This window comes from Rana temporaria, chromosome 1 (genome assembly GCF_905171775.1).
Source record: "Rana temporaria chromosome 1, aRanTem1.1, whole genome shotgun sequence".
NCBI classification, from domain to species: Eukaryota; Metazoa; Chordata; class Amphibia; order Anura; family Ranidae; genus Rana; species Rana temporaria.
This window is the reverse complement of record NC_053489.1, coordinates 214,824,688-214,847,418: the sequence shown is the minus strand read 5'-3', so window position 1 is coordinate 214,847,418 and position 22,731 is coordinate 214,824,688. Positions and strand designations below refer to the sequence as shown.

Here is a 22,731-nt window from a genome sequence, read left to right as displayed (position 1 = left end):
AAAGTTTGTGGGTTCAGGCCTTAACGGACATGGTCCATGAGGCATTTAAGTTACCCATACCAGAACCTCAAGTATCGGCGGTTTCAGCTTTAGGCTCTTTAAGAACGCCTCAAAGCAACGCAGTTTTCCCGATCCATCCTCTACTCGAGGAGGTCATGTTTCAGGATTGGATTAAGCCAGATAGAGTCTTTTTACCACCTAAAAAATTCTCGGTTTTATATCCTATGGAGGAGAAATTCTCCAAAAGATGGGCGCCCCCGGCGGTGGATGCAGCCATCTCCTATGTGAACAAATCTTTAACTTGTCCGGTGGAAAACGTACAGGTGTTTAAGGATCCGGTTGATAAACGCTTGGAAACATTACTGAAAGCCTCCTTTACTTCAGCAGGGGCGATAGTTCAGCCCGCTGTGGCTGCTATTGTAATTACCTAAGCATTATCAGATAAGACTAAGCAAATGCTTAAACTTATCCCTGCCCAACAGGCAGAGGAATTTTCGGATATACCGAGGGCTATACGCTTTACGGTGGATGCTATCAAGGACTCCATCCAGCAGGCATCACGTTTATCCTTATTTCTAATCCATATGAGAAGGCTCTTATGGTTGAAGAGTTGGGAGGCTGAGCCCCCATGCAAAAAGCTCCTGGTAGGGTTTCCCTTCCATGGAGGACGACTCTTCGGAGAAGATCTGGATAGATATATTCAGACTATATCAAGCGGCAAAAGCACTCTCTTGCCAGTCAAGAAGAAAGCCCGAGGGCCCGCGTTTAAGCGCCAGCCCTCCCCGGGACAGGGGCCCTCTAATACCAGACAGTATCGACGGCCTCCTGCAAGATCAGGCTTTAACAATAAGCCACAAGGCCAAGCCACTGGGGGCAAGAAGCAGTGGTACCGCAAGCCGGCGAAGCCAGCCCCCAAGTCGGCCTTATGAAGGGGCGCCCCCACCCACGATGGTGGGGGGAAGGCTACGTCTCTTTGCAGAAGTTTGGGAGGCCAGCATTCCCGACTGCTGGGTACGGTCTTCCGTGGCCACGGGCTACAAACTAGAATTTTCAGAATTCCCTCCTCCTCATTACCAGGAGTCAAGAGTACCAGGCGACCCGGTGAAGGGAGCCGCGTTGATGGCGGCATTGAATCATCTGCTGTGCCAGAAGGTGATAGTAGAAGTACCAGTCCAGGAACAGGGCTTGGAGTTCTACTCCAACCTGTTTATCATCCCAAAGCCCAACGGCGATGTCAGGCCAATTTTGGACTTAAAGGGAGTAAATGCGTACCTAAAGGTGCGCTCATTCCGGATGGAAACTATTCGGTCAGCTGTCGCCGTGCTCCAGAAGGACGACTTCATGGCGTCCATAGACATAAAGGATGCTTACCTTCATGTGCCAATTTTTCAGCCACATCAGGTATTTCTACGCTTCTCGGTGGCTCAGCATCATTTCCAATTTGTGTTGGCTACGGCCCCCCGGGTATTCACGAAGGTCCTAGCCCCAATCCTAGCCAATCTAAGGACCCAAGGGGTCACGGTCCTGGCTTACCTGGACGACCTCTTGGTCGTAGACCACTCGTTTCCTGGCCTGGAACGAGCAGTCGCCCTCACGGTTCAGTACCTCGAGAGGTTCGGCTGGGTCCTAAATCAAGACAAATCAGCATTTCGGCCCACAAGGCAGCTGGAATATCTCGGCATGAGATTGGATACAGAACAACAGAGGTGTTCCTACCTCTATTAAAGGCCATCAAAGAGCTAATCAAAGAGCTAATACAAATAGTTCTGAGCAAGAGAAAGCCAACTGTTCGCCTATGTATGCGGCTACTAGGCAAGATGGTGGCCACCTTCGAGGCGGTACCGTATGCTCAGAGCCACACTCGCATCCTGCAGGCAGCCATCCTGTCAGCATGGAGCAAGAGGCCTCAGGCCTTGGAGATTCCTTTGCCACTCTCACCAAGAGTCCGGCAAAGTCTATCTTGGTGGTTAAACCCTCAGAATCTCCTGAAGGGAAAGACGTTCAGTCCTGTGACCTGGAAGATAGTAACCACAGACGCCAGCCTGATCGGCTGGGGAGCAATTTTGGATGGTTGCACTCGCCAGGGCACTTGGGCAGCGGCAGAAAAGCAGTTGCCCATTAATATCTTGGAGCTCAGAGCTGCCCGACTAGCCCTCAGGGCTTGGACGTCCAAACTGCAGGGGTTCCCGGTGAGAATACAATCGGACAATGCCACGGCGGTGGCATACATAAATCACCAAGGGGGAACCAAGAGTCAAGCCGCTCAGAAAGAAGTGAGCTTGATTTTCTTGTGGGCAGAAGCCCATGTGCCCTGCATATCGGCTATATTCATTCCCGGAGTGGACAACCTACAGGCGGACTTCTTAAGTCGCCAGACTCTATTGCCGGGGGAGTGGTCTCTGCATCCACAGGTCTTTCAGACACTCTGCCAGAAGTGGGGAGTGCCGGACGTGGATATCATGGCATCGAGACTAAACAAGAAGCTAGACAGGTTCATGTCCCGCACAAGGGATCCCAGAGCCTGCGGAACCGATGCGTTAGTTTGCCCTTGGCATCAGTTTAAACTTCTTTATGCATTTCCCCCGCTCCATTTACTACCCCGCCTGCTGCGCAGGATCAGGGTGGAGCACATACCAGTCATCCTGGTAGCTCCAGCATGGCCCAGAAGGGCATGGTATTCACTAATCCTGAAGATGGTAGTGGGAGACCCTTGGACTCTTCCTCTACGGCCAGACCTGCTATCGCAAGGTCCGATCCTCCACCCTGCCTTACGACATCTAAATTTGACGGCCTGGAAGCTGAATCCCTGATTCTCAGGGGTAGAGGTCTGTCTCAGAAAGTAATCTCTACCCTAATCAGAGCCAGGAAACCGGTCTCTAGGGTGATTTATTACAGGGTCTGGAAGGCCTATGTAGGCTGGTGTGAGTCCAAGCGATGGCTTTCTCGCAAGTTTACCATCGATAGAGTATTACGTTTTCTCCAGCTAGGAGTGGATAAAGGACTGGCATTAAGCACAATCAAAGGACAGATTTCAGCTTTGTCAGTGTGGTTTCAGCGGCCGCTGGCCACCCACTCGCTAGTTAAGACCTTCCTTCAAGGGGTCTTGCGTATTAATCCTCCAGTTAAATCCCCGCTTTGTCCGTGGGATTTAAATCTTGTTCTGTCAAGTTTACAGAAACAACCTTTTGAGCCGTTGGCTGAAATTCCTTTGGTTTTACTGACAAGGAAGTTAGTATTTTTGGTCGCCATAGTTTCCGCCAGAAGAGTATCGGAACTGGCAGCCTTATCCTGTAAGGAACCATATCTTATTTTACATAAGGACAAGGTCGTTCTCCGCCCTCATCCTTCCTTCCTACCGAAGGTTATATCCAGTTTTCATCTAAACCAGGATTTGGTATTACCATCCTTCTTCCCTAAACCTACTTCCAGAAAGGAAGGGTTGCTGCATACCTTGGATATTGTCAGGGCCATGAAGGCCTATCTTAAAGCTACAGAGAAGATCCGGAAAACAGATGTGTTGTTCATTTTACCGGATGGGCCCAAGAAGGGGCAGGCAGCTGCAAAATCCACCATCTCGAGATGGATTAAACAGTTAATCACTCAGGCCTACGGCTTGAAAGGGTTGCCTCCTCCGTTATCATTAAAGGCTCATTCTACTAGGGCCATGGGCGCCTCCTGGGCAGCACACCACCAGATCTCTATGGCTCAAGTTTGCAAGGCGGCAACCTGGTCTTCTGTCCACACGTTTACAAAATTCTACCAGTTGGACGTAAGAAGGAATACTGATACAGCCTTTGGGCAGGCAGTGCTGCAGGCTGCAGTTTGAGACCCTCGGATTCCGGGGGCTCCCTTTTGAGTTAAATTTAAAAATTATTTTTCTCAACTAAGTTGGATTTATTATGATTTGAGTATATCTCTAAATTAAATCCTTTTGTCTTGGGAAGATGTTCTCCCTCCCCTCATTGTAAGCATTGCTTTGGGACATCCCACATAGTAATGAATATGCCGCTCTGTGTCCCGTGATGTACGAGAAAGAAAAAGGGATTTTTAATACAGCTTACCTGTAAAATCTTTTTCTTGGAGTACATCACGGGACACAGAGCTCCCACCCCTCTTATGGGGACCATTTTTGGGAGGCATACTGCTTGCTACAAAACTGAGGTACTCCTCCTATGGGAGGGGGTTATATAGGGAGGGGCACTTCCTGTTTGAGATTGCCAGTGTCCATCACCTGAAGGTACTCCATATAACCCACATAGTAATGAATATGCCGCTCTGTGTCCCGTGATGTACTCCAAGAAAAGGATTTTACAGGTAAGCTGTATTAAAAATCCCTTTTTTTTCACAATATTCAAATTTTCTAAGATACATAGGGCCTAATCCACAAAAACCCTGCGTAACTTAACTTTTGGCATTTAAGTTACACCGCTGCAAAATCTCTACCTAAGTGCCCGATCCACAAAGCACTTACCTAGAAATTTTGAGCGGTGTAACTTAAATCCGGCCGGCGCAAGGCGTTCCTCTTCTCCAGGGGGCGATTCCCATTTTAAATGAGGCGCGCTCCCGCGCCGGCCGTACTGCGCATGCTCGTGACGTCATTTTCCCGACGTGCATAGCGCGAAATTACGTTACGCCAGGCTTTGTGGATCGCGACGGGACAATAAAGTTGCGTCGGGTAAAAAAAAAGATACGGCGCCAAAAATTTTTTTTTAAATTAAAAAAAAATCGCGTCGCTAGCAAGAAAGGTCTGTTTTTACAAGGTGTAAACAGTTTACACCTTGTAAAAGCAGCCCTAATTTTGCGTTTGCAAAATAAAACTTACGGAGAAAAAACGAAGCTGAAAAGCTTCGTGGATCTCCGTAAGTCCTAATTTGCATACCCGAGTCGGCATTTCGACGCAAAATGCTCTCAGCGGCGGATGCGGTACTGCATCCTAAGATCCGACAGTGTAATTCAATTACACATGCCGGATCTTCTGCCTAACTATGGAAAACTGATTCTGTGGATCAGTTCCATAGTTAGGACCAGGGATACGACGGAGTAACAGCAGTTACTCCGTCGTATCTCTTTTGAGGATTTGGCCCTGAATTTTTGTTTTTTACTAGCTGTAAGCCATAATAATCAAAATTAAAAGAAAGAACTGCTTGAAATATATCACTCTGTGTGTAATGAATCTATATAACTTTTGTATGATATTCATTTTTTTTGGAGATGCATCTGAAGTGAACTTTTCCATTTAAGCCAAAGCATTTTTTTTTATATTTTTGGATAGTGTGCAGAACAGTAGGAAAATCTGTCAAGTTATTGTCTGTCCCCAGTGGGCAAATATTCTCTGACTTTTTGCCACAGTGGGAGGGCAGAAAACATGAACAACATTTTACTATTTATTTAGATCCTATGGGGTTTTTATTGCTGCCTGTGCCTTTCTGTACTGGTGACACTTATTTTCCTTATTTCTTTTCCTGTTGTCACATAAATAAAAAGGTTGGGGGTGACTTCCCATTGGAGTCAAGACAATGCTAAGAATATTCTAACTCTTCCCTGCTATCATTAGACCCATAAATGAAGTTTTAGCTTGAAACATGCTTCATGTTAAAGAGGAGTTCCACCCAAATTTGGAACTTCCTCTTAACCCACTCCTCTCCCCCTTACATGCCACATTTGGCATGTAATTTTTTTGGGGGGGGAGTTGGGGCTTCAGCACGAGTGGGACTTCCTGTCCCACTTCCTCCTTCCTGTAGGCGACTAAGCTTAATCGCCTTCAGAAAGTGGCTGCTGTAGGCGATCGCCTAGGACACGTCACAGGTCCTAGGCGATCTCCTGGCCAATTACACGGCGCGGCGCTGGGCCGCGCCGCTCGCGCATGCGCAGTGCCGCGCCGCTCGCGCATGCGCAGTGGGTGCCCGGCCGTGAAGACGAAAGCTGTCACGGCCGGGTGCCCACACTGAAGATGAAGACGCCGGCCGGGGAGGGGGGGAGAGGAGCGGAGCCCCGGCCGGTGCGTCGCTGGAGCGCTGGAGCAGGTAAGTGCCTGTTTATTAAAAGCCAGCAACTACACTTTTTGTTGCTGCTGACTTTTAATAAACATACAAATGGCTGGAACTCCCCTTTAAGGCAATTTTTTTTTCGTTTTGGATAGAATATGGAAGAGTTAAAACTACTGTTAGTTTATATTTTGCTGTCTGTTAGCTAGATTCAGGTAGAGTTAGGTCGGCGTATCTGATACGCCGACCTAACTCTGAATCTGCGCCGACCTAGGTTTAAGTGTATTCTCAAACAGAGATACACTTAAACCTATCTAAGATACGACGGCTTGCGCCGTCCTATCTTAGGGTGCAATATTTTGGCTGGTCGCTAGGTGGCGCTTCCATTGCGGTCGGCGTAGAATAAGTAAATCACTAGTTACGCCTATTCACGAACGTACGCCCGGCCGACGCAGTACAGATACGCCGTTTCCGTAACGCATTATCAGGCCTAAAGTTATTCCATCTTATAGATGGAATAGTAATGTTAAAGTATGGCCGTCGTTCCCGCTTCGAAATTCGAAAATTTGACGTCGTTTGCGTAAGTCGTCCGTGAATAGGGATTTACGTCGTTTACGTCCACGTCTAAATCAATAGGCCCGTGCGGCGGACTTAGCCGCAATGCACACTGGGAAATGTAGGCGCCCGGCGCATGCGCAGTTAGAAGAAAAACGTCAATCACGTCGGGTCAAGCCTGATTATCATAAAACACGCCCCCTCAGCAAAATTTGAATTAGGCACCCTTACGCCCGCCCGCTTTAGGCTACGCCGCCGTAACTTAGCAGGCAAGTACATTGTGAATCATGTACTTGCCTCGCTAACTTACGGCGGCGTTGCCTAAATGCCTTAAGCTACGCCGCCTTAAAGTTGCGGCCATCTCTCTGAATCTAGCTATGTGTCTCTTTGGGGAGATTCCTCCTCACTTCCTGTCCTAGAAATGCAGGAAGGAATGCAAGGAAATTTGAAGATAATTGCCTTCTTAGACACGTGTCCACATTGTAAAATTTTAACCACACCTCTTGTTTTGGTGGTAAATTTTGGGTTTGCCATTATGTTTTTTCTTGTCGACAGTGGTCATCAGGACAAACCGAGAGAGTGAATGCTAGACCGCTATACAAACCTGACAAAGGTTCTAATGCATCGTTACTCATACAAAATTGTTAAAAAAAAGGTTGGGTTTTACATGCTTTAAGCAAATGTAGAAACTCTGACACCGTTAAATACTGTATATTATATAAATTTTTGGTAAAAGTAAAGTTGCCTATTAAACATTTATTGCTAAAGTTGGCACTTGTCTGTCTACAGCAACGTTTCCCTAAGCAGTCCAGAAGCACCGCCTTGGCCTTATAAGTGTCTTTTCAGGAAGTAAAGGAAGCGTAAAGAAAACTGAAAAGCGTGCTGTGTAATCCCTTGGGGCTAGATTGATCTGGAGGATTGTGTGCTAATTTAAAACTTGTTCCTTTCCTAACTTAATAATTGTTATATCATATTTCACAGACGGGATGAGGATGGTGCTCTAATGACCGCTCAGCAAGTTTTTGAAGAATTTATATGTCAGCGTCTCATGCAGGGCTATCAAATTATTGTTCAACCCAAACGACCAAAACCCAGCTCCAGTGCACCACCTCCCCTCAGCAGTAGCCCACTGTACAGAAGAGGTACTTGTAATTTTTTATATTTTTCTCATAATTCAAGACGTCTGAAGTCCAGCTGTCCGTTTACTGGCAAATCTGAAATATCTAGATTGCATTTGCAACAAAGAATCAGACATATGACAACCATGTGGAAACTAATATTCCCCTTTGCCATTATAATTCTTGATCTGCCCTTTGAAAACTGATATTGACTGGAAGTTGCAGATTATTTCAGTCAGTGTTCATTTTGATGTCAAATTTCAATTTAGTTTTAGTCATAGTCCTTTGACTAAAATGCCATTTTAGTTTTAGTTGTATTTTAGTCATCTGAATTGTTTTTTTCCATATTTCAGTCGACTAAAACCTCCAGTATATTTTATTCATCTAAAATCGAATAGGTTTAGTTAAATTCTAATGCATTATTTAACCAAGACCGAACGTCTTTCTGAGATTTGTTTTTTTACAAGTTAAAAACATTTTTTTTGCTAGAAAATTACTTTAGAACCCCCAAACAATACTTTCACACCATATTTGTGCAGCAGTCTTAAAAATGTACTTTTTTGGGGGGGGGGAAATACACTTTTTTTAATAAAAAAATAAGACAACAGTAAAGTTAGGCCAATTTCTTTTATATTGTGAAAGATAATGTTACACAGCAGAGGAGGTCTAGGGCTACTTTTACTGTTACTTTTATTTCTATTACAAGGGATGTGTACATCCCTTATGATAAAAAAAGCGTGACAGGACCTCTGGGGTCAAAAAGACTTCAGATCTCATATTTACACAAAAAAAAAAAGCAATGTTGACTGATTCCTACTCATAGGTGATGGCAGTTCTGAAAGGAGAAGGCAAGGTTTCATTCCAAAGAATTTGAGTGATCCGTGTACCATCATCTTTGCTCCAGAAGTGTGGAGGAATGTAAGGCTGGTGGGAATTGTGTTATTGGCCCAGGCTAGAGGAGAACAATCTCTCTGTTTTAAAGTGGTAGTAAACTGCACGTGGTTAAACAAAATAAAAATTCCCTGCAAGGCAATGACATAGTGTGCTAGAATGCATTACATACTAGCACATTATGAGAGACTTGCCTTAGAACATGGGTGTCAAACTCAATTTCATTGTGGGCCGCATCAGCATTTATTGCCCCTTTTAAAAGGGCCGGTTGTATCTGTAAGATTGGATGTCCAGCGCATCCCCTCCTCTTACATTGGATGTCAAGAGCCACCTGACCATCAGAAGTTGAGTCCCCCACTCTCCCTTACATCACAGTGCCCCCCCTTTCCTTATGCTGCTCCTGGGAAGAAGCTGGATGCATTGCTTGAAAGCAGAAAGTAAGGGTCTGGAGGAGGACCAGAGGAGGGCTGGAGCTCTCCTGCAGCAGGAGAGTTTTGAGGGCCACATGAAATGGCCTGGAGGGCCAGATTCGGCCCGCGGGCCTTGTGTTTTACCCCTTTGCCTTAGAACAAAGCCCTCCAGTGCCGCAATGTCACTGCTGAGAGGGCGGACATCTTTCTCTGGTCTTCCTTCTGGGTTTGCGGCCTCCGGCTACATGAGTTTAAGATACGGGCTCTGAAGGTCCGCACTGTAAGCCTGACCTTTAAAGCGCATGCCTAAGTGATGTCATTGGCTGCATGCACTCTGAATATCTTTTAAACTGTGAAAGTTTAGGAGAAATTCACAGTACCTACAGATAAGCCTTATTATAGGCTTACCTGTAGGTACAAGTGGTGCAACAGAGTTTACTACCACTTTAACCACTTGCCGACTGCCGCACGAACATTTACGTCGGCAGAATGGCACGGACATGTACGTCTCTTTAAATTTGCCACTGTGGGAGCACGCGCGCGCCCCTGCTGCGAGCTCCGTGCCCACGGGACCCGTAAACACGATGTCCGCCGGTGTCCCGCGATCGTGTCACGGAGCTGCAGAACGGGGGGGGGGGGGGATGCCTGTGTAAAGAAGGCATCTCCCTGTTCTGCCTAGTGACACGACACTGATCTTCTGCTCCCTGTAATTGGACGCAGTGATCAGTGTTGTGTCACATGTAGCCCAGCCCCCAAACAGAACCACTCCCTAGGACACACTTAACTCCTTCCTCGCCCCTAGTGGGTAACCCCTTCCCTACCAGTGTCATTTACACAGTAATCGGTGCATTTTTATAGCATTGATCGCTGTATAAATGACAATGGTCACAAAATAGCATCAAAAGTGTCCGATGTGTCCGCCATAATGTTGCAGTCACGATAAAAATCGCTAATTGCTGCCATTACTAGTAAAAACAAAATATTAATAAAAATGCCATAAAACTATCCCCCATTTTGTAGACGCTATAACTTTTGCGCAAACCAATCAATAAACGCTTATTGCGATTTTTTATTTTTTTTTACCAAAAATATGTAGAAGAATACATATCAGCCTAAACTGAGGAAAACATTTTTTTTTATATATTTTTGGGGGATATTTATTATAGCAAAAAGTAAAAAAATATTGCTTTTTTTTCCAAAATTGTTTATTTTAGTTTTTAGTGCAAAAAATAAAAACCGCAGAGGTGATCAAATACCACCAAAAGAAATCTCTATTTGTGGGAAAAAATGGACATTAATTTTGTTTGGGAGCCACGTCGCACGGCCGCGCAATTGTCAGTTAAAGCAACGCAGTGCCGAATCGCCCGGTAATTTGACATCAAAATTTCCTGTGAAAGAATAGGTGTATGCCACGGGTTGCAACTCGGGGCAAAGATTCCAGTTGTACGGCGATAATATCCTCTTCTACTGAAATCCATGGTTTATCTTGTAGATCAATCAATCTGGTTAGTGAACAAATACTAACTAGTGTATGGGATTTTAAAGGTGCCTTCATATCTAACCTCAGGAAGAAATCACATATAAAAAAAAAAATCATAATTTTATTACAAAACGTTGTTAAAAGGGAATACAGTTCCAATAATAAAAGCTTGAGACAAAGTTGTAGGCCGGGATTCAGGTACATTGGCGCATCTTTGTGCCGGCGTAGCGCATCTCATATGCGCTACGCGGACGTAACATTGAGAGGCAAGCTGAGTATTCACAAAGCACTCGCTCCCATATTTACGCCAGCGTAGCGTAAATTGGCCGGCGTAAGCCCGCCTAATTCAAAGTAGGATGGTAGTGGGCGTGCTACATGTAAATTAACCGTGACCCCATGCAAATGAAGGGCCTAACGAACGGCGCATGCTCAGAATCACATCGCATATACTCCCTAAGATACGCCGGCTCAATGCCTACGACGTGAACGTAACCTACGCCCAGCCCCATTCACGTACGACTTACATATACGACGGCTGTTCCGACGTTTCCGACGTCCATACCTTAACATGACTTTATGAGGGGTAAACTTACACCGGACGTACGCCTTACGTAAACGGCGTAGATTACTGCAAAGGGCGTAAGTACGTTCGTGAATCGGCGTATCTTGCTCATTTACATATTTGACGTGTAAATCAATGGAAGCGCCCCTTGCGGCCAGCGTAAATATGTGCCCAAGATACGATGGCGTAGGAGACTTACGTCGGTCGTATCAAGCCAAAATTCAGGCGTATCTTGTTTACTGAATAAGGCGCATAGATACGACGGCGCATTCGTGGACTTACACGGCGTATCAGAAGATACGTCGGCGTAAGTCCTTTCTGAATCTATATTCGACACCTTGTGCACCCACCTCATAGCAGATCATAATACATATAATCAAACAAGAAAATACAAGACCATGACCATCAATAAATGTACATAGCCGAAATAAGGTCCCAACACATTTCGTGATCTAGGCTTCTTCGGGGGCTCAAAGGGTGCAACTGATGCAACAAAGACCCTAAATACAACAATGGAAAATATATATTTATATATATATTTATGCATGGTGGAATCATGTAAGTGTTGTGGCAAGCACTCTATTTATTTTAGGGCAAGTGAGAATATCTCTTTGAATTCTGGAGCGTTTGTGTCAATAAATTAAATCCTGCATTTTTTAATCCGGGTCGGATAAGGTTTAGATCATTTAATCAGTACTGTTTGAAATATATGATATAGTTTAGGTAACATATCAATTTTAATTATATTTATCCTTCCTAACCAAGAAAAAGAGGATTTATCATGGGATGAGTAACTTCCTAGAATGAACTGAGATGTTGGACCATAAATGAGGCTCTGCATTCTTCCTTCTGTCCTCTTTAGGATTGGTGTCCCGAAACCACACAGATGACGAAAATCAGTATTGGCTTAGCATGGGCCGAACATTTCACAAAGTGACCTGCAAGGACAAGATAATTACCGTGACCAGATATTTGCCAAAGTAAGAGAATACCTTTTATAAAATATGTAATTGTTTACAATGTTTAAAAACCACACCGAGAAAAGCTTTAGCACATGTCAAGACACCAAAATGCACATAGCTGTTGCTTGCAGTTATGCTTTACGTTTGGTCCCTTCTTGTGCAATGGGGGCTGTAGGCGTGTACCTGCACATGACACCCTCTTCTTATTCTGGACTGCACTGCTATCAGAATTCCCTTCCTCTTGTCAGAGTGGAAGGAGAGGAGAGCTCACTACAGATGTAGGGGTTGACACCACATCTATATCTTTACTGACAAGGCCTCTATGTCAGAGGAAACACTTTCATGCCTACCCAGTTTATTTTTAATGTCTGCTCTCTGCAAGCAGTGAGGTGGGCAAAAAACTGAATACTGGTAGGTTCAAAAAATAAGAATGTCTAAAAGGAGCTGAGCTTGGACACACGTGTAGAGGAAACCATTGGCTAAAGCTGGCCATACACTGCTCTCTTCTAGTCCAACCAGGAGGATGAACAAAAAACAGATTCCGTTCCACTACTGCTGTATAGTGCATATTGGATGGCCGGCGTCTGCCTGTGGGGGTCCGTTTGCTTCGGGCGGGCTTCTGTGGGCGGATGACTCCCATCCATTTAACCACTTACCCCCCGGACCATATTGCTGCCCAAAGACCAGAGTACTTTTTGCGATTCGGGACTGCGTCGCTTTAACAGACAATTGCGCGGTCGTGCGACGTGGCTCCCAAACAAAATTGGCGTCCTTTTTTCCCCACAAATAGAGCTTTCTTTTGGTGGTATTTGATCACCTCTGCGGTTTTTAGTTTCTGCGCTATAAACAAAAATAGAGCGACAATTTTGAAAAAAATTAATATTTTTTACATTTTGCTATAATAAATATCCCCAAAAATATATAAAAAAACATTTTTTTTCCTCAGTTTAGGCCGATACGTTTTCTTCTACATATTTTTCGTAAAAAAAAATCGCAATAAGCGTTTATTGATTGGTTTGCGCAAAAGTTATAGCGTTTACAAAATAGGGGGTATTTTTATGTCATTTTTATTATATTTTTTTTACTAGTAATGGCGGCGATCAGCGATTTTTTTTTTCGGTACTGCGACATTATGGCGGACCCATTCGGACACTTTTGACACATTTTTGGGACCATTGGCATTTTTATAGCGATCAGTGCTATAAAAATGCATTGGATTACTATAAAAATGCCACTGGCAGTGAAGGGGTTAACACTAGGGGGCGGGGAAGGGGTTAAGTATGCCTGGGTGTGTTCTTACTGTGGGGGGGGGTGGCCTCACTAGGGGAAACACTGATCCTCGGTTCATACATTGTATGAACCGAAGATCAACATTTCCCCTGCTGACAGGACCGGGAGCTGTGTGTTTACACACACAGCTCCCGGTCCCCGCTCTGTACCAAGCGATCGCGTGTGCCCGGCGGCGATCGCGTCCGCCGGGCACACGCACGGGAGTCGGGGGCGAGCGGGGGGCGCGCGCCCCTCCGGCGGCACGCGCGCGCCCCTAGTGGCGGCTGGGAGAGAGGACGTCATACTACATGCTCTCGCCCAGCCGAGCCACATTGTCGACGTATAACGGCGGTGGCCGGTCGGCAAGTGGTTAAAGAAATGTAACGTATGTATATTAGTGTGTTACATATCAAACTGACCCTTCATGATGTACATGTTGTTGCCGGTATATTCCTATGTAGGGGGCCGTAGCTCCACATTGTGTAGTAGGATGCGCGGTCTCCGACCCCTAGTTTTTCTCTTATTTACAACATACGGTGGCATTGTGGCATTGTGTTATGTGTCACAATTTATTACGTTTACTTAATGATAATCTATGTAGACCAGTGTTGTATATTTTTACTTTCTTTACCTCTGTAAGTGGCATAATTCTAATAAAAAACTATTGAAAAGAACAAAAAACAGATTCCTTCATCTACACAAATTAGGTGGATGGAGGTATTCCCACCCCCACCCAGACATTGTGTTCTGACAGCAGCATTTGTTGCTTGGGTCCCTTGGGTGCCTTCCCTATAACCCTACCCCACTCTGTGATTCCTCCGTTTTGTGCTAGTGTCTGAAGGTGATGGACCTTTTTCTCCTTCACAGAGAAACTCACACTTAGATTAACTAGTTTATTATTTCTCTTTTTTTATTTTATCTGCTTGATTCTTTAATAAAATCCTTATTGACCTCTAAAGCCAGCATAGAAGCAGTGTATCCAGATTGGCGCTTCCTTGGTAAAATGGGAGCCATACTGGACCCTATGCTGTAGCAATGACCTGTAATGTTGCGTCAGGCACTGGATCCTGTGTGGCGACTCATCTTTGTCACTTTTGTGTACACAGTTAGACAGTTTGAATTTGGTTTGTTGTTTGGGTGGGAAGTGTGAGCCTGGTTATTACGTATACAACTTTTATACTTACTTTTTGCTTAAAAACTCATCTCGTTCAAAGTCTCAAAAACCCCCCCTTCCTTCATCTTTGTCACTTAGTGCAACATGAACTATTACATACCAGACATGTTTCTAAACTGGTGGCCCTTTCCTGTAAAGAGCATTCCCTCATTCTTCACAATGACAAGGTTTTCCTACAACCAATGCCATCCTTCTGAAAGTGGTCTCAGCTGTTCACCTCAATGAGTACATTTTCCTCCCATCCTTATGCCCTGCTCCTAAGTATTCAAAGGAAAGCTATCTACATTGCCTAGATGTAGTCTGAGCCATGACAGTTTACTATAAGACTACTACTCCAATCAGATGGCCAGATTCCCTCTATGTCCTGTCCTTGGGATTATAGGGGAGGCACTAAGGGGTGTGCCCTTTAAAGCTTTGCAAATGTCCGATCACCTGAAGGTACATGCCTATAACCCCTGGTGTATGTGTATACTGTACTCTACAATATGGAATTTTCAATTTCCTCCTTTTTTTGTGACATTTTATTTAGACAGTGCAGTTGATTTATCAATGTGTGCTCCCAAGAGTTGAACACCTTTCACTTAAGATTCACAACTTTTTTAGCTGAGTGTGAAAAATATGTGAATCTTGTGTGAAGACATCGATAAAGAGTGTACAATCTAATGCTATAAGTATTGTTATGAATAAACGTGTTCTTTTTTTTTTATCTCCTTAGGTATCCATATGAATCTGCCCAGATCAGTTACACCTATAACCTATGTCCCTTCCATTCTGGATGTGACTTTGTGTCTAGCTGGGTGGAATTCTCTCATGAGCGATTAGAGGACTATAAGTGGAACTATTTGGATCAGTACATCTGCTCTGCTGGTTCTGAAGATTTCAGGTTGGGCATACATGTGACAGATTTTACACAATAGAAAATAAACCTAGTAACCTCTACTTGATTCATACAACAAATAACCTCTTTCTATAGTAATGGGGGTTATAAAAATAGCCTGACTACACCATTATATAATGTATAAAAAAATAATATTAATCCACACAGATTCAATTTAAAGTAGTACTAAAGGCTAAATATGTTGTACCTTAATGCATTCACAGTATTAAGGTAAATATACAAGCATTATGTTACAACTCCCCAGTATATTCACGAACAGCCCTCCATACCTAAACGCCTACCTGTTGTCCTTGTCACCACCACTGGGTCCTCCATGATCCTCCCAACTTCCTTGTTTCAGAGAAGAGGTGAGGATATGGAATTGATTGACTCCAGCAGTTGAATGTCGGAAACTAGGGGGAGGTCATGGCTTACTGGCGCTGTGTGTCTCAATAGATGCACACAGCATCAGCCCAGAATACGCATGCACAAGCATCTTCTTTAGAAACTGCTAGATGATGAAGATGTTCGGAGAGGTGGGGCAGGGACTTTGGAACTGGCCAGGAAAAAAAAGATGAAAACTTTCAAGGAAGCAGACTATACACAATGTGTAAGTCTGGACTGCCGTAAGTGAAATGTTAAAAATAAAATAAAAATAAGGCGGGGGGGGGGGGGGTTTAATAGGGTGTAGCATTACTTAAGGTCTACTAACATATTCCCAGTGAATGATACCAGATATATATTAAAAGAATGAAAAGTAACAGTTGCTTATATTCGATAAAGATGATCGGTTACAGAAATAACAGTTTCAGCATCATCAATTCCAGTTCAGTTTCAGCGAGGCTCAGGTGACTTGACTGCATGTCACCAGTTTTGATAGTCAAGGGTGGCCCTATAGATGCATTTGCAGTCCCACTCAGTAGAGCCCTGACTCTCCTGTTATGGCGTTCAAAGCGTTACTCATCAGCTTATTGCACTGTACATTCCAAATTTGGAGACATTTTAGAAGCTTAACAAAAACTCTTTTGCTGACTGTGGTTCACTGTTGCTTAATATGCCTTTGACCACACTAAAAAGTTGAACACATGATTCTCATATACTATATCATGCTATATCATGCTATTATCATATAGCATTATACCTCTCCAAAAAGAGAACTTCTAGGTAACGCTATGGCAGACTTGTAAGTGAATGCCATCCATATCAACTGGCTGTTTATAGCAATCACAGGGCCACTGTTGAAGTGGAACATCTAAATATGGACAATACTGACCAAAATGGCTAATTACATAGGAGTTACTTTAACTACAAAAGCATGTGTAAAATGATCCACCCACCTAAGTTATGCAAAATTACTGCATCTTTCAAAGTCTGCAATATTGTAGACACTGCCTTATCTCCTGCCTGCTCTGTGAACTATTTGGGAAAATCATCAATTTTACATCTAACCTGAGCTCTCTGAAAACTGATTAGGGGAGAAGGAATACACAAGTGAATTTAATGATGCCTTATACACTGACCAGCCATAACATTATGATCCCTGACAGGTAAGATGAATAACTGATTACCTCTTTACAATGGCATCTGAAAGTGGGGGGGATATAATAGACAGCAAGTAAACATGTTGTCCCTGAAGGTTATGTGTTGAAAGCAGAAACAATGGGCAAGCATAACGACTTTGACAAGGTCCAAATTGTAATGGCTATGGAGCAAAGAAAACCCTTTGTTGTTCGATCCAATAGAAGAGCTACTGTAGCTCAAATTGCTGAAAAAGTTAATGCTAGTTTTGATAGAAAGGTATCAGAACACATAATGCATCACCGTTTGTTGTGTATGAGGCTGTATATTTACAGACCGGGCAGGGTGCCTATGCTGACCCGTGTCCACAGCCAAAAGCAACTACAAGCGGCATGTGAGCATCAGAATTGGGCCACGGAGCAATTAAAGAAGGTGGCCTGGTCTGAGGAATCACTTTTCTTGTACATCACGTGGCTGGCCGGGTGCATGTGCATTGCTTACCTGGGAAGATGACATCAGGTTGCACTATGGAAAGAACTAGGCAAGCCAGCAGCGGCTGTGTGACCTAAATGATCTGTTACTAACAGCTTGGTGTCAGATACCACAGCGTACTTTCAGAGATCTAGTGGAGTCCATGCCTAAACATGTCAGAGCTGTTTTGGTGGCAAATAGAAACATTAGGTGGTTATGATGGGTGGCCATAATATTATGACTGATCGGTGTGTGTGTGTGTGTGTGTGTGTGTGTTAGTATGTATGTGTGTATGTGTATGTGTGTGTGTGTGTGTATATATATATATATATATATATATATATATATATATTTATATTTATAATATTTGTTGTCTTATTTTCTTATTTCTATGAACTCGGCATCCTCCTGTGCAGTCTTATTGAGTCTTTAAAGTTCTGGCGCACTCGGTTCCTTCTCCTTCCCTCTTGTGTTGGACCCACCAAGCGCATCACCGAGGGGGAGCAGCGTTGCGATGTGTATGGAGACCGCCCCAGATCTGAACAAGAGGAAGTACAACTCATAGATGGCTTCCTGCGATTTGTGGAGTGTCTGAATCGCATCCGCAGGCGTCACAGATCTGACCGGATGATTCGAGTACCTTACTATTTTTTTTATCTTGTTTGTTTACTATTATATGGAACATATATTTACAATTTTTATTGATGTGCTTTTTTCTTTATTGTATTTTTAGAAGGGAACCGGTATGAAAGGACTGCAGCTTCCAACTCACCCCCCAGAACTCCCTGGACCTCCAGTAGGAAAGAAAGGAACATCTGCACTCTCAGCTCTTCTAGAGTTGGAATCAAATCAGAAGTAAGATGGCCCATCTGCCAAAAATCATATAAAAACCACTGTTCCCAAAATAAGTTAAGAATAAATAAAGTAAAACAAATAATATAATTTTTACAGGTGTTTGGGGGAACAGCAAGCCTTAGCTCATGCTGGAAAAGCCTCCTGTCAGGCCACAGACCAAGCTGTCACTCCAAACTCTGTTGACAGCCCTCGTAAGGTAAGAAGAAGGTGGAGATGTAACATTTTATCAACCTTTTGATAGCGCTTTGTGACTTCTGTTCAGTCAATTTTCCTAATTCCTGTGTGCTTCCAAATTGTAATGGTGCTTGGTTCAACCTGTCTCTGTCTCTTTATGGCTCCCTCTGCACTGTTACTTTTATCTCAGGATGGGGCCTTCTTTATGGATTTTGTTCGCAGCCCACGTACAGCACCATCATTCAACACACAGGTTAGTGTCCCAGGTACCAGCTGTTGTGTGACAGCATAAGCCTTTGCATGAGCCAGTATGTATTATTATGAACCTACAGTATCTCACAAAAGTGAGTACACCCCTCACATTTTTGTAAACATTTTATTATATCTTTTCATGTGACAACTCTGAAGAAATGACACTTTGCTACAATGTAAAGTAGAAGGTGTACAGCTTGTATAACAGTGTAAAGTTGCTGTCCCCCTCAAAATAACTCAACACAGCCATTAATGTCTAAACTGCTGGCAACAAAAGTGAGTACACCCCTAAGTGAAAGTGTCCAAATTGGGCCCAATTAGCCATGTGACTTGTTAGTGTTACAAGGTCTCAGGTGTGAATAGGGAGAAGGTGTGTTAAATTTGGTGTTATCGCTCTCACTATCTCATACTGGTCACTGGAAGTTCAACATGGGACCTCGTGGCAAAGAACTCTCTGAGGATCTGAAAAAAAGAATTGTTGCTCTACATAAAGATGGACTATTCTATAAGATCCTGAAACTGAGTTGCAGCACAGTGGCCAAGATCAGAACAGGACAGGTTCCACTCAGAACAGGCCTCACCATGGTTGGCCAAAGAAGTTGATTGCACGTGCTGTGCGTCATATCCACAGGGTGTCTTTGGGTAGAGGTATGAGTTCTGCCAGCATTGCTGCAGAGGTTAAAGGGGTAGGGGGTCAGCCTGTCAGTGCTCAGACCATACACCATGCACTGTATCAAATTGGTCTGCATGGCTGTCGTCCCAGAATAAAGCCTCTTCTAAAGATGATGCACAAGAAAGCCTGCAACAGTTTTCTGAAGACAAGCAGACTAAGGACATGGATTACTGGAACCAGGTGAGGAGTACAAAGACAAGTGTGTCTTGCCTACAGTCAAGCATGGTGGTGGGAGTGTCATGGTCTGGGACTGCATGAGTGCTGTCGGCACTGGAGAGCTACAGTTCATTGAGGGAACCAAGAATGCCAACATGCGCTGTGACATACTGGAGCAGAGCATGATCCCCCTCCTTCAGAGACTGGGCCGCAGGGCAGTATTCCAACATAATAACGACCCAAAACACACCTCCAAGAGGACCACTGCCTTGCTAAATAAGCTGAGTGTAAAGGTGATGGACTGGCCAAGCATGTCTCCGGACCTAAACCCTATTTAGCATCTGTGGGGCATCCTCAAAGGGAAGGTGGAGCAGCGCAAGGTCTCTAACATCCATCAGCTCTGTGATGTCGTCATAGAGGAGTGGAAGAGGACTCCAGTGGTCACCTGTGAAGATCTGGTGAACTCCATGTCCAAGAGGGTTAAGGCAGTGCTGTAAAAAAAATGGTGGCCACACAAAATATTGACACTTTGGACCCAATTTGGACATTTTCACTTAGGGGTGTACTCACTTTTGTTGTCGGCGGTTTAGACATTGATGGATGTGTGTTGAGTTATTTTGAGGTAACAGCAAATTACACTGCTATACAAGCTGTACACTCACTACTTTACATTGTAGCAAAGTGTAATTTCTTTAGTGTTGTCACATGAAAAGATACAATAAAATATTTACAAAAATGTGAGGGGTGTACTCACTTTTGTGAGATACTATATATTTACCTTTAACACAACATATTTAGTGCTGCATGGTCTACCACTAACTATATACAGTATGTCCTTTCTTATATATGTACGTTTTCTTTATATATGTATTTATGTGTATGTTTACATTTTCCCCAATGGTGTGATTGCATTTGTATTATGAGAATCTTGCTGTTATGGCTTTGCACATGTGCATGCACTAATGCACTAATTTGTACTTGCACCTACTGTCTATACAATATTAATACATAACTATTGTGTGCATAACAGTATTATATAGGGCCTTGAATGTGAATGCATATTTTTTTTATACTTTTTTTAAAGCTAAACTCCAGCCAAACATCTAAATGCACAAATAAAATATGTATAAGTGCTGTTTTAGTTGTCAAAAGATTTGCGTTACTATCTATTTAGTGCTGAGACTTAGGCAAGCCATACACGGGTAGAATTTCGAAAGAATTCTCTTTCGAAAATCTTATCTAAGAATTTCTTTATCGTACACCACGGGACACAAAGTCTTTGCCCCGGATTCACAGACAGCGGCGCACATTATGCCACCATAGCGTATCTCCTGTACGCTACGCCGACGCAGCGCAGAGAGGCAAGCACTGCATTCAGCAAGCTATTGCTCCCAACGCTGCGTCGGCGTGGTGTAGATTTCGAAGGCGCAGGCCAGCGTAGGTGGAAGTGGGCTTGCCCCATGCAAAGCCATGCAAATGAGGCGTGACCCCATGCAAATGATGGTTTGAGACGTTGAACGAACTGCGCATGCGTCGTGTCGTGGACGCATCCCCGTGCGCATGCTCATAACCATGTCGGAACAACTACCTAAGATACGCCGGATCACTGCCTACGCCATGAACGTAATCTACTCCCATCCAGACACACGTCCAACGTAAACTACGTAAAAACCGCTGGCTTCTGTTCCCTGATGCAGACCTTTACATGTCTGCTGCTGAGTTACACCTCCTTTATGGGGCTTAACTTTACGCTGGAAGTACAATTTACGCGCACCTCTCGTAGCCTGCATCGGGCGGGCGCAGGTTCGTGAATCGCCGTATTTTCCTAATTTGCATATTTGAATGGCTAATCAATGGCAGCATAAATGTGCGCCCACCCTACGTCTGTTTTTAGGCGTATCTTAGTTTGTGGGTACGGCGCACAGATACGACGGCGCATAGGAGCCCATATCCCTGAAGGTTGTCACACAAAACCTGCCGAGATGGGTGAAGATTGGTGGAAAAACTGGTGGGAAAGATCGCTACGCTAATCGCAAAGTCCTCGCAAGCGGACAAAAAGCGAAGCAGATCTCCTTCAATGGTGTTAGATCCTCTTTCAGAAAAATCTGAAGGGGAGAAGGATGAGGATGAGATAACACCTACAGAGGACAGGGATGAGGAGTCAGATGGACCAGGGATTTCAGAGGAACCCTTTTCTGCTTCCCAGATGCTAAGTTCACAGCTGAAACAGTGCGTACTACATTCAAGTTGCCCTCTTTGGAGTTAACTGAATCACCTGTCTCCTCCCTGGGCTCATTAAAATCCCTGCAGGGTGCATGCTCTTTTCCAGTCCATCCTTTGTTAAAGAAGCTAATCTACGCAGAATGGTTACACCCAGACAAGCGTTTCTCACCTCCAAAGAAATTTGATATTCTTCATCCTATGGAGGAAGAGTTTTCCAAGAAGTGGAGCCTGCCTTCGGTAGATGCAGCCATTTTTTTGTGTAAATAAGAACCTGACTTGTCCAGTGGATAACGTAAAGACCCTTCAGAAAATAAATTGGAATCTTTATTGAAGTCTTCCTTCCTTCTCGCTGGGTCAGTCGCCCAACCTGCTGTAGCAGCAGTAGGCATGTGTCAGGTCCTCAAGGACCAGGTAAAACAAGGGCTGAAGGAGCTGCCTCCAGAACAAGTCAAACTCTGGGAAAATTTGCCTAAAGCCTTATGTTTTAAAGTTGACACAATGAGAGATTGGATTCTGCAAACATCGTGTCTCACACTCCAACTGGTGTATAGGTGCAGAATTCTTTGGCTAAAGCATTGGTCTGCAGAGGCACCATGTAAAAAGGTTTTGGCTAGTTTCCCCTTCCAGGGCGAACGCCTCTTTGGGGAAGATTTGGAGAAATATATCCAAAAGATATCAAGTGGGAAAACCACTCTATTACCAGAGAAGAAGAAAAACAAGAGACCTTGTTTTAAATGTTCTCTCTCCCCGACTCCTGGTAAATCTACCTCTAGCCAGTGGCGATGGCATTTTCAGCCAACCACAAAAACTAAAGAAAACCAGGCCCAAGAGAACAAGAAGCAGTGTGGTTCAAGAGCCAACAAGAAAAACCCCAAAGCCTCGGCATGAAGAGGCGCCCCGGCGCCCGAGTGGGGGGACGGCTTTGTCAGTTTTCAGCGGCATGGCAGACAGAAATCTAGGACAGATGGGTAGTATCCACAGTATCCCAAGGGTACAAGCTGGGATTTCAAGAGATCCCATTTTCTCAGTTCCGAAGCTCAAGGCTTTACAAGGATCCTTTAAAAAGAGCGTCCTTCAAAGGATTGGATCACTTGCCATCCTAAGGGGTGGTCACAGAAGTACCCTTA

General features: G+C 44.2%; 1 protein-coding gene across 6 annotated transcripts in view; it reads left to right on the top strand.

The window, feature by feature from the left end:
- Positions 1-22,731, top strand: part of DEPDC5 (DEP domain containing 5, GATOR1 subcomplex subunit) — a 127,576-nt gene that overhangs the window by 84,629 nt on the left and 20,216 nt on the right. For 4 of the 6 annotated variants that reach the window (XM_040349692.1, XM_040349699.1, XM_040349683.1 and 1 more), the window contains exons 27-33: positions 7,521-7,681; positions 11,863-11,980; positions 15,121-15,288; positions 17,688-17,907; positions 18,005-18,126; positions 18,223-18,322; positions 18,491-18,553. In XM_040349692.1, the coding sequence (XP_040205626.1) occupies positions 7,521-7,681; positions 11,863-11,980; positions 15,121-15,288; positions 17,688-17,907; positions 18,005-18,126; positions 18,223-18,322; positions 18,491-18,553 (952 nt within the window). Of the gene's footprint in view, positions 1-7,520; positions 7,682-11,862; positions 11,981-15,120; positions 15,920-17,687; positions 17,908-18,004; positions 18,127-18,222; positions 18,323-18,490; positions 18,554-22,731 lie in introns of those variants that run through there. The other 2 variants (XM_040349708.1, XM_040349726.1) reach the window with 2 other exon arrangements.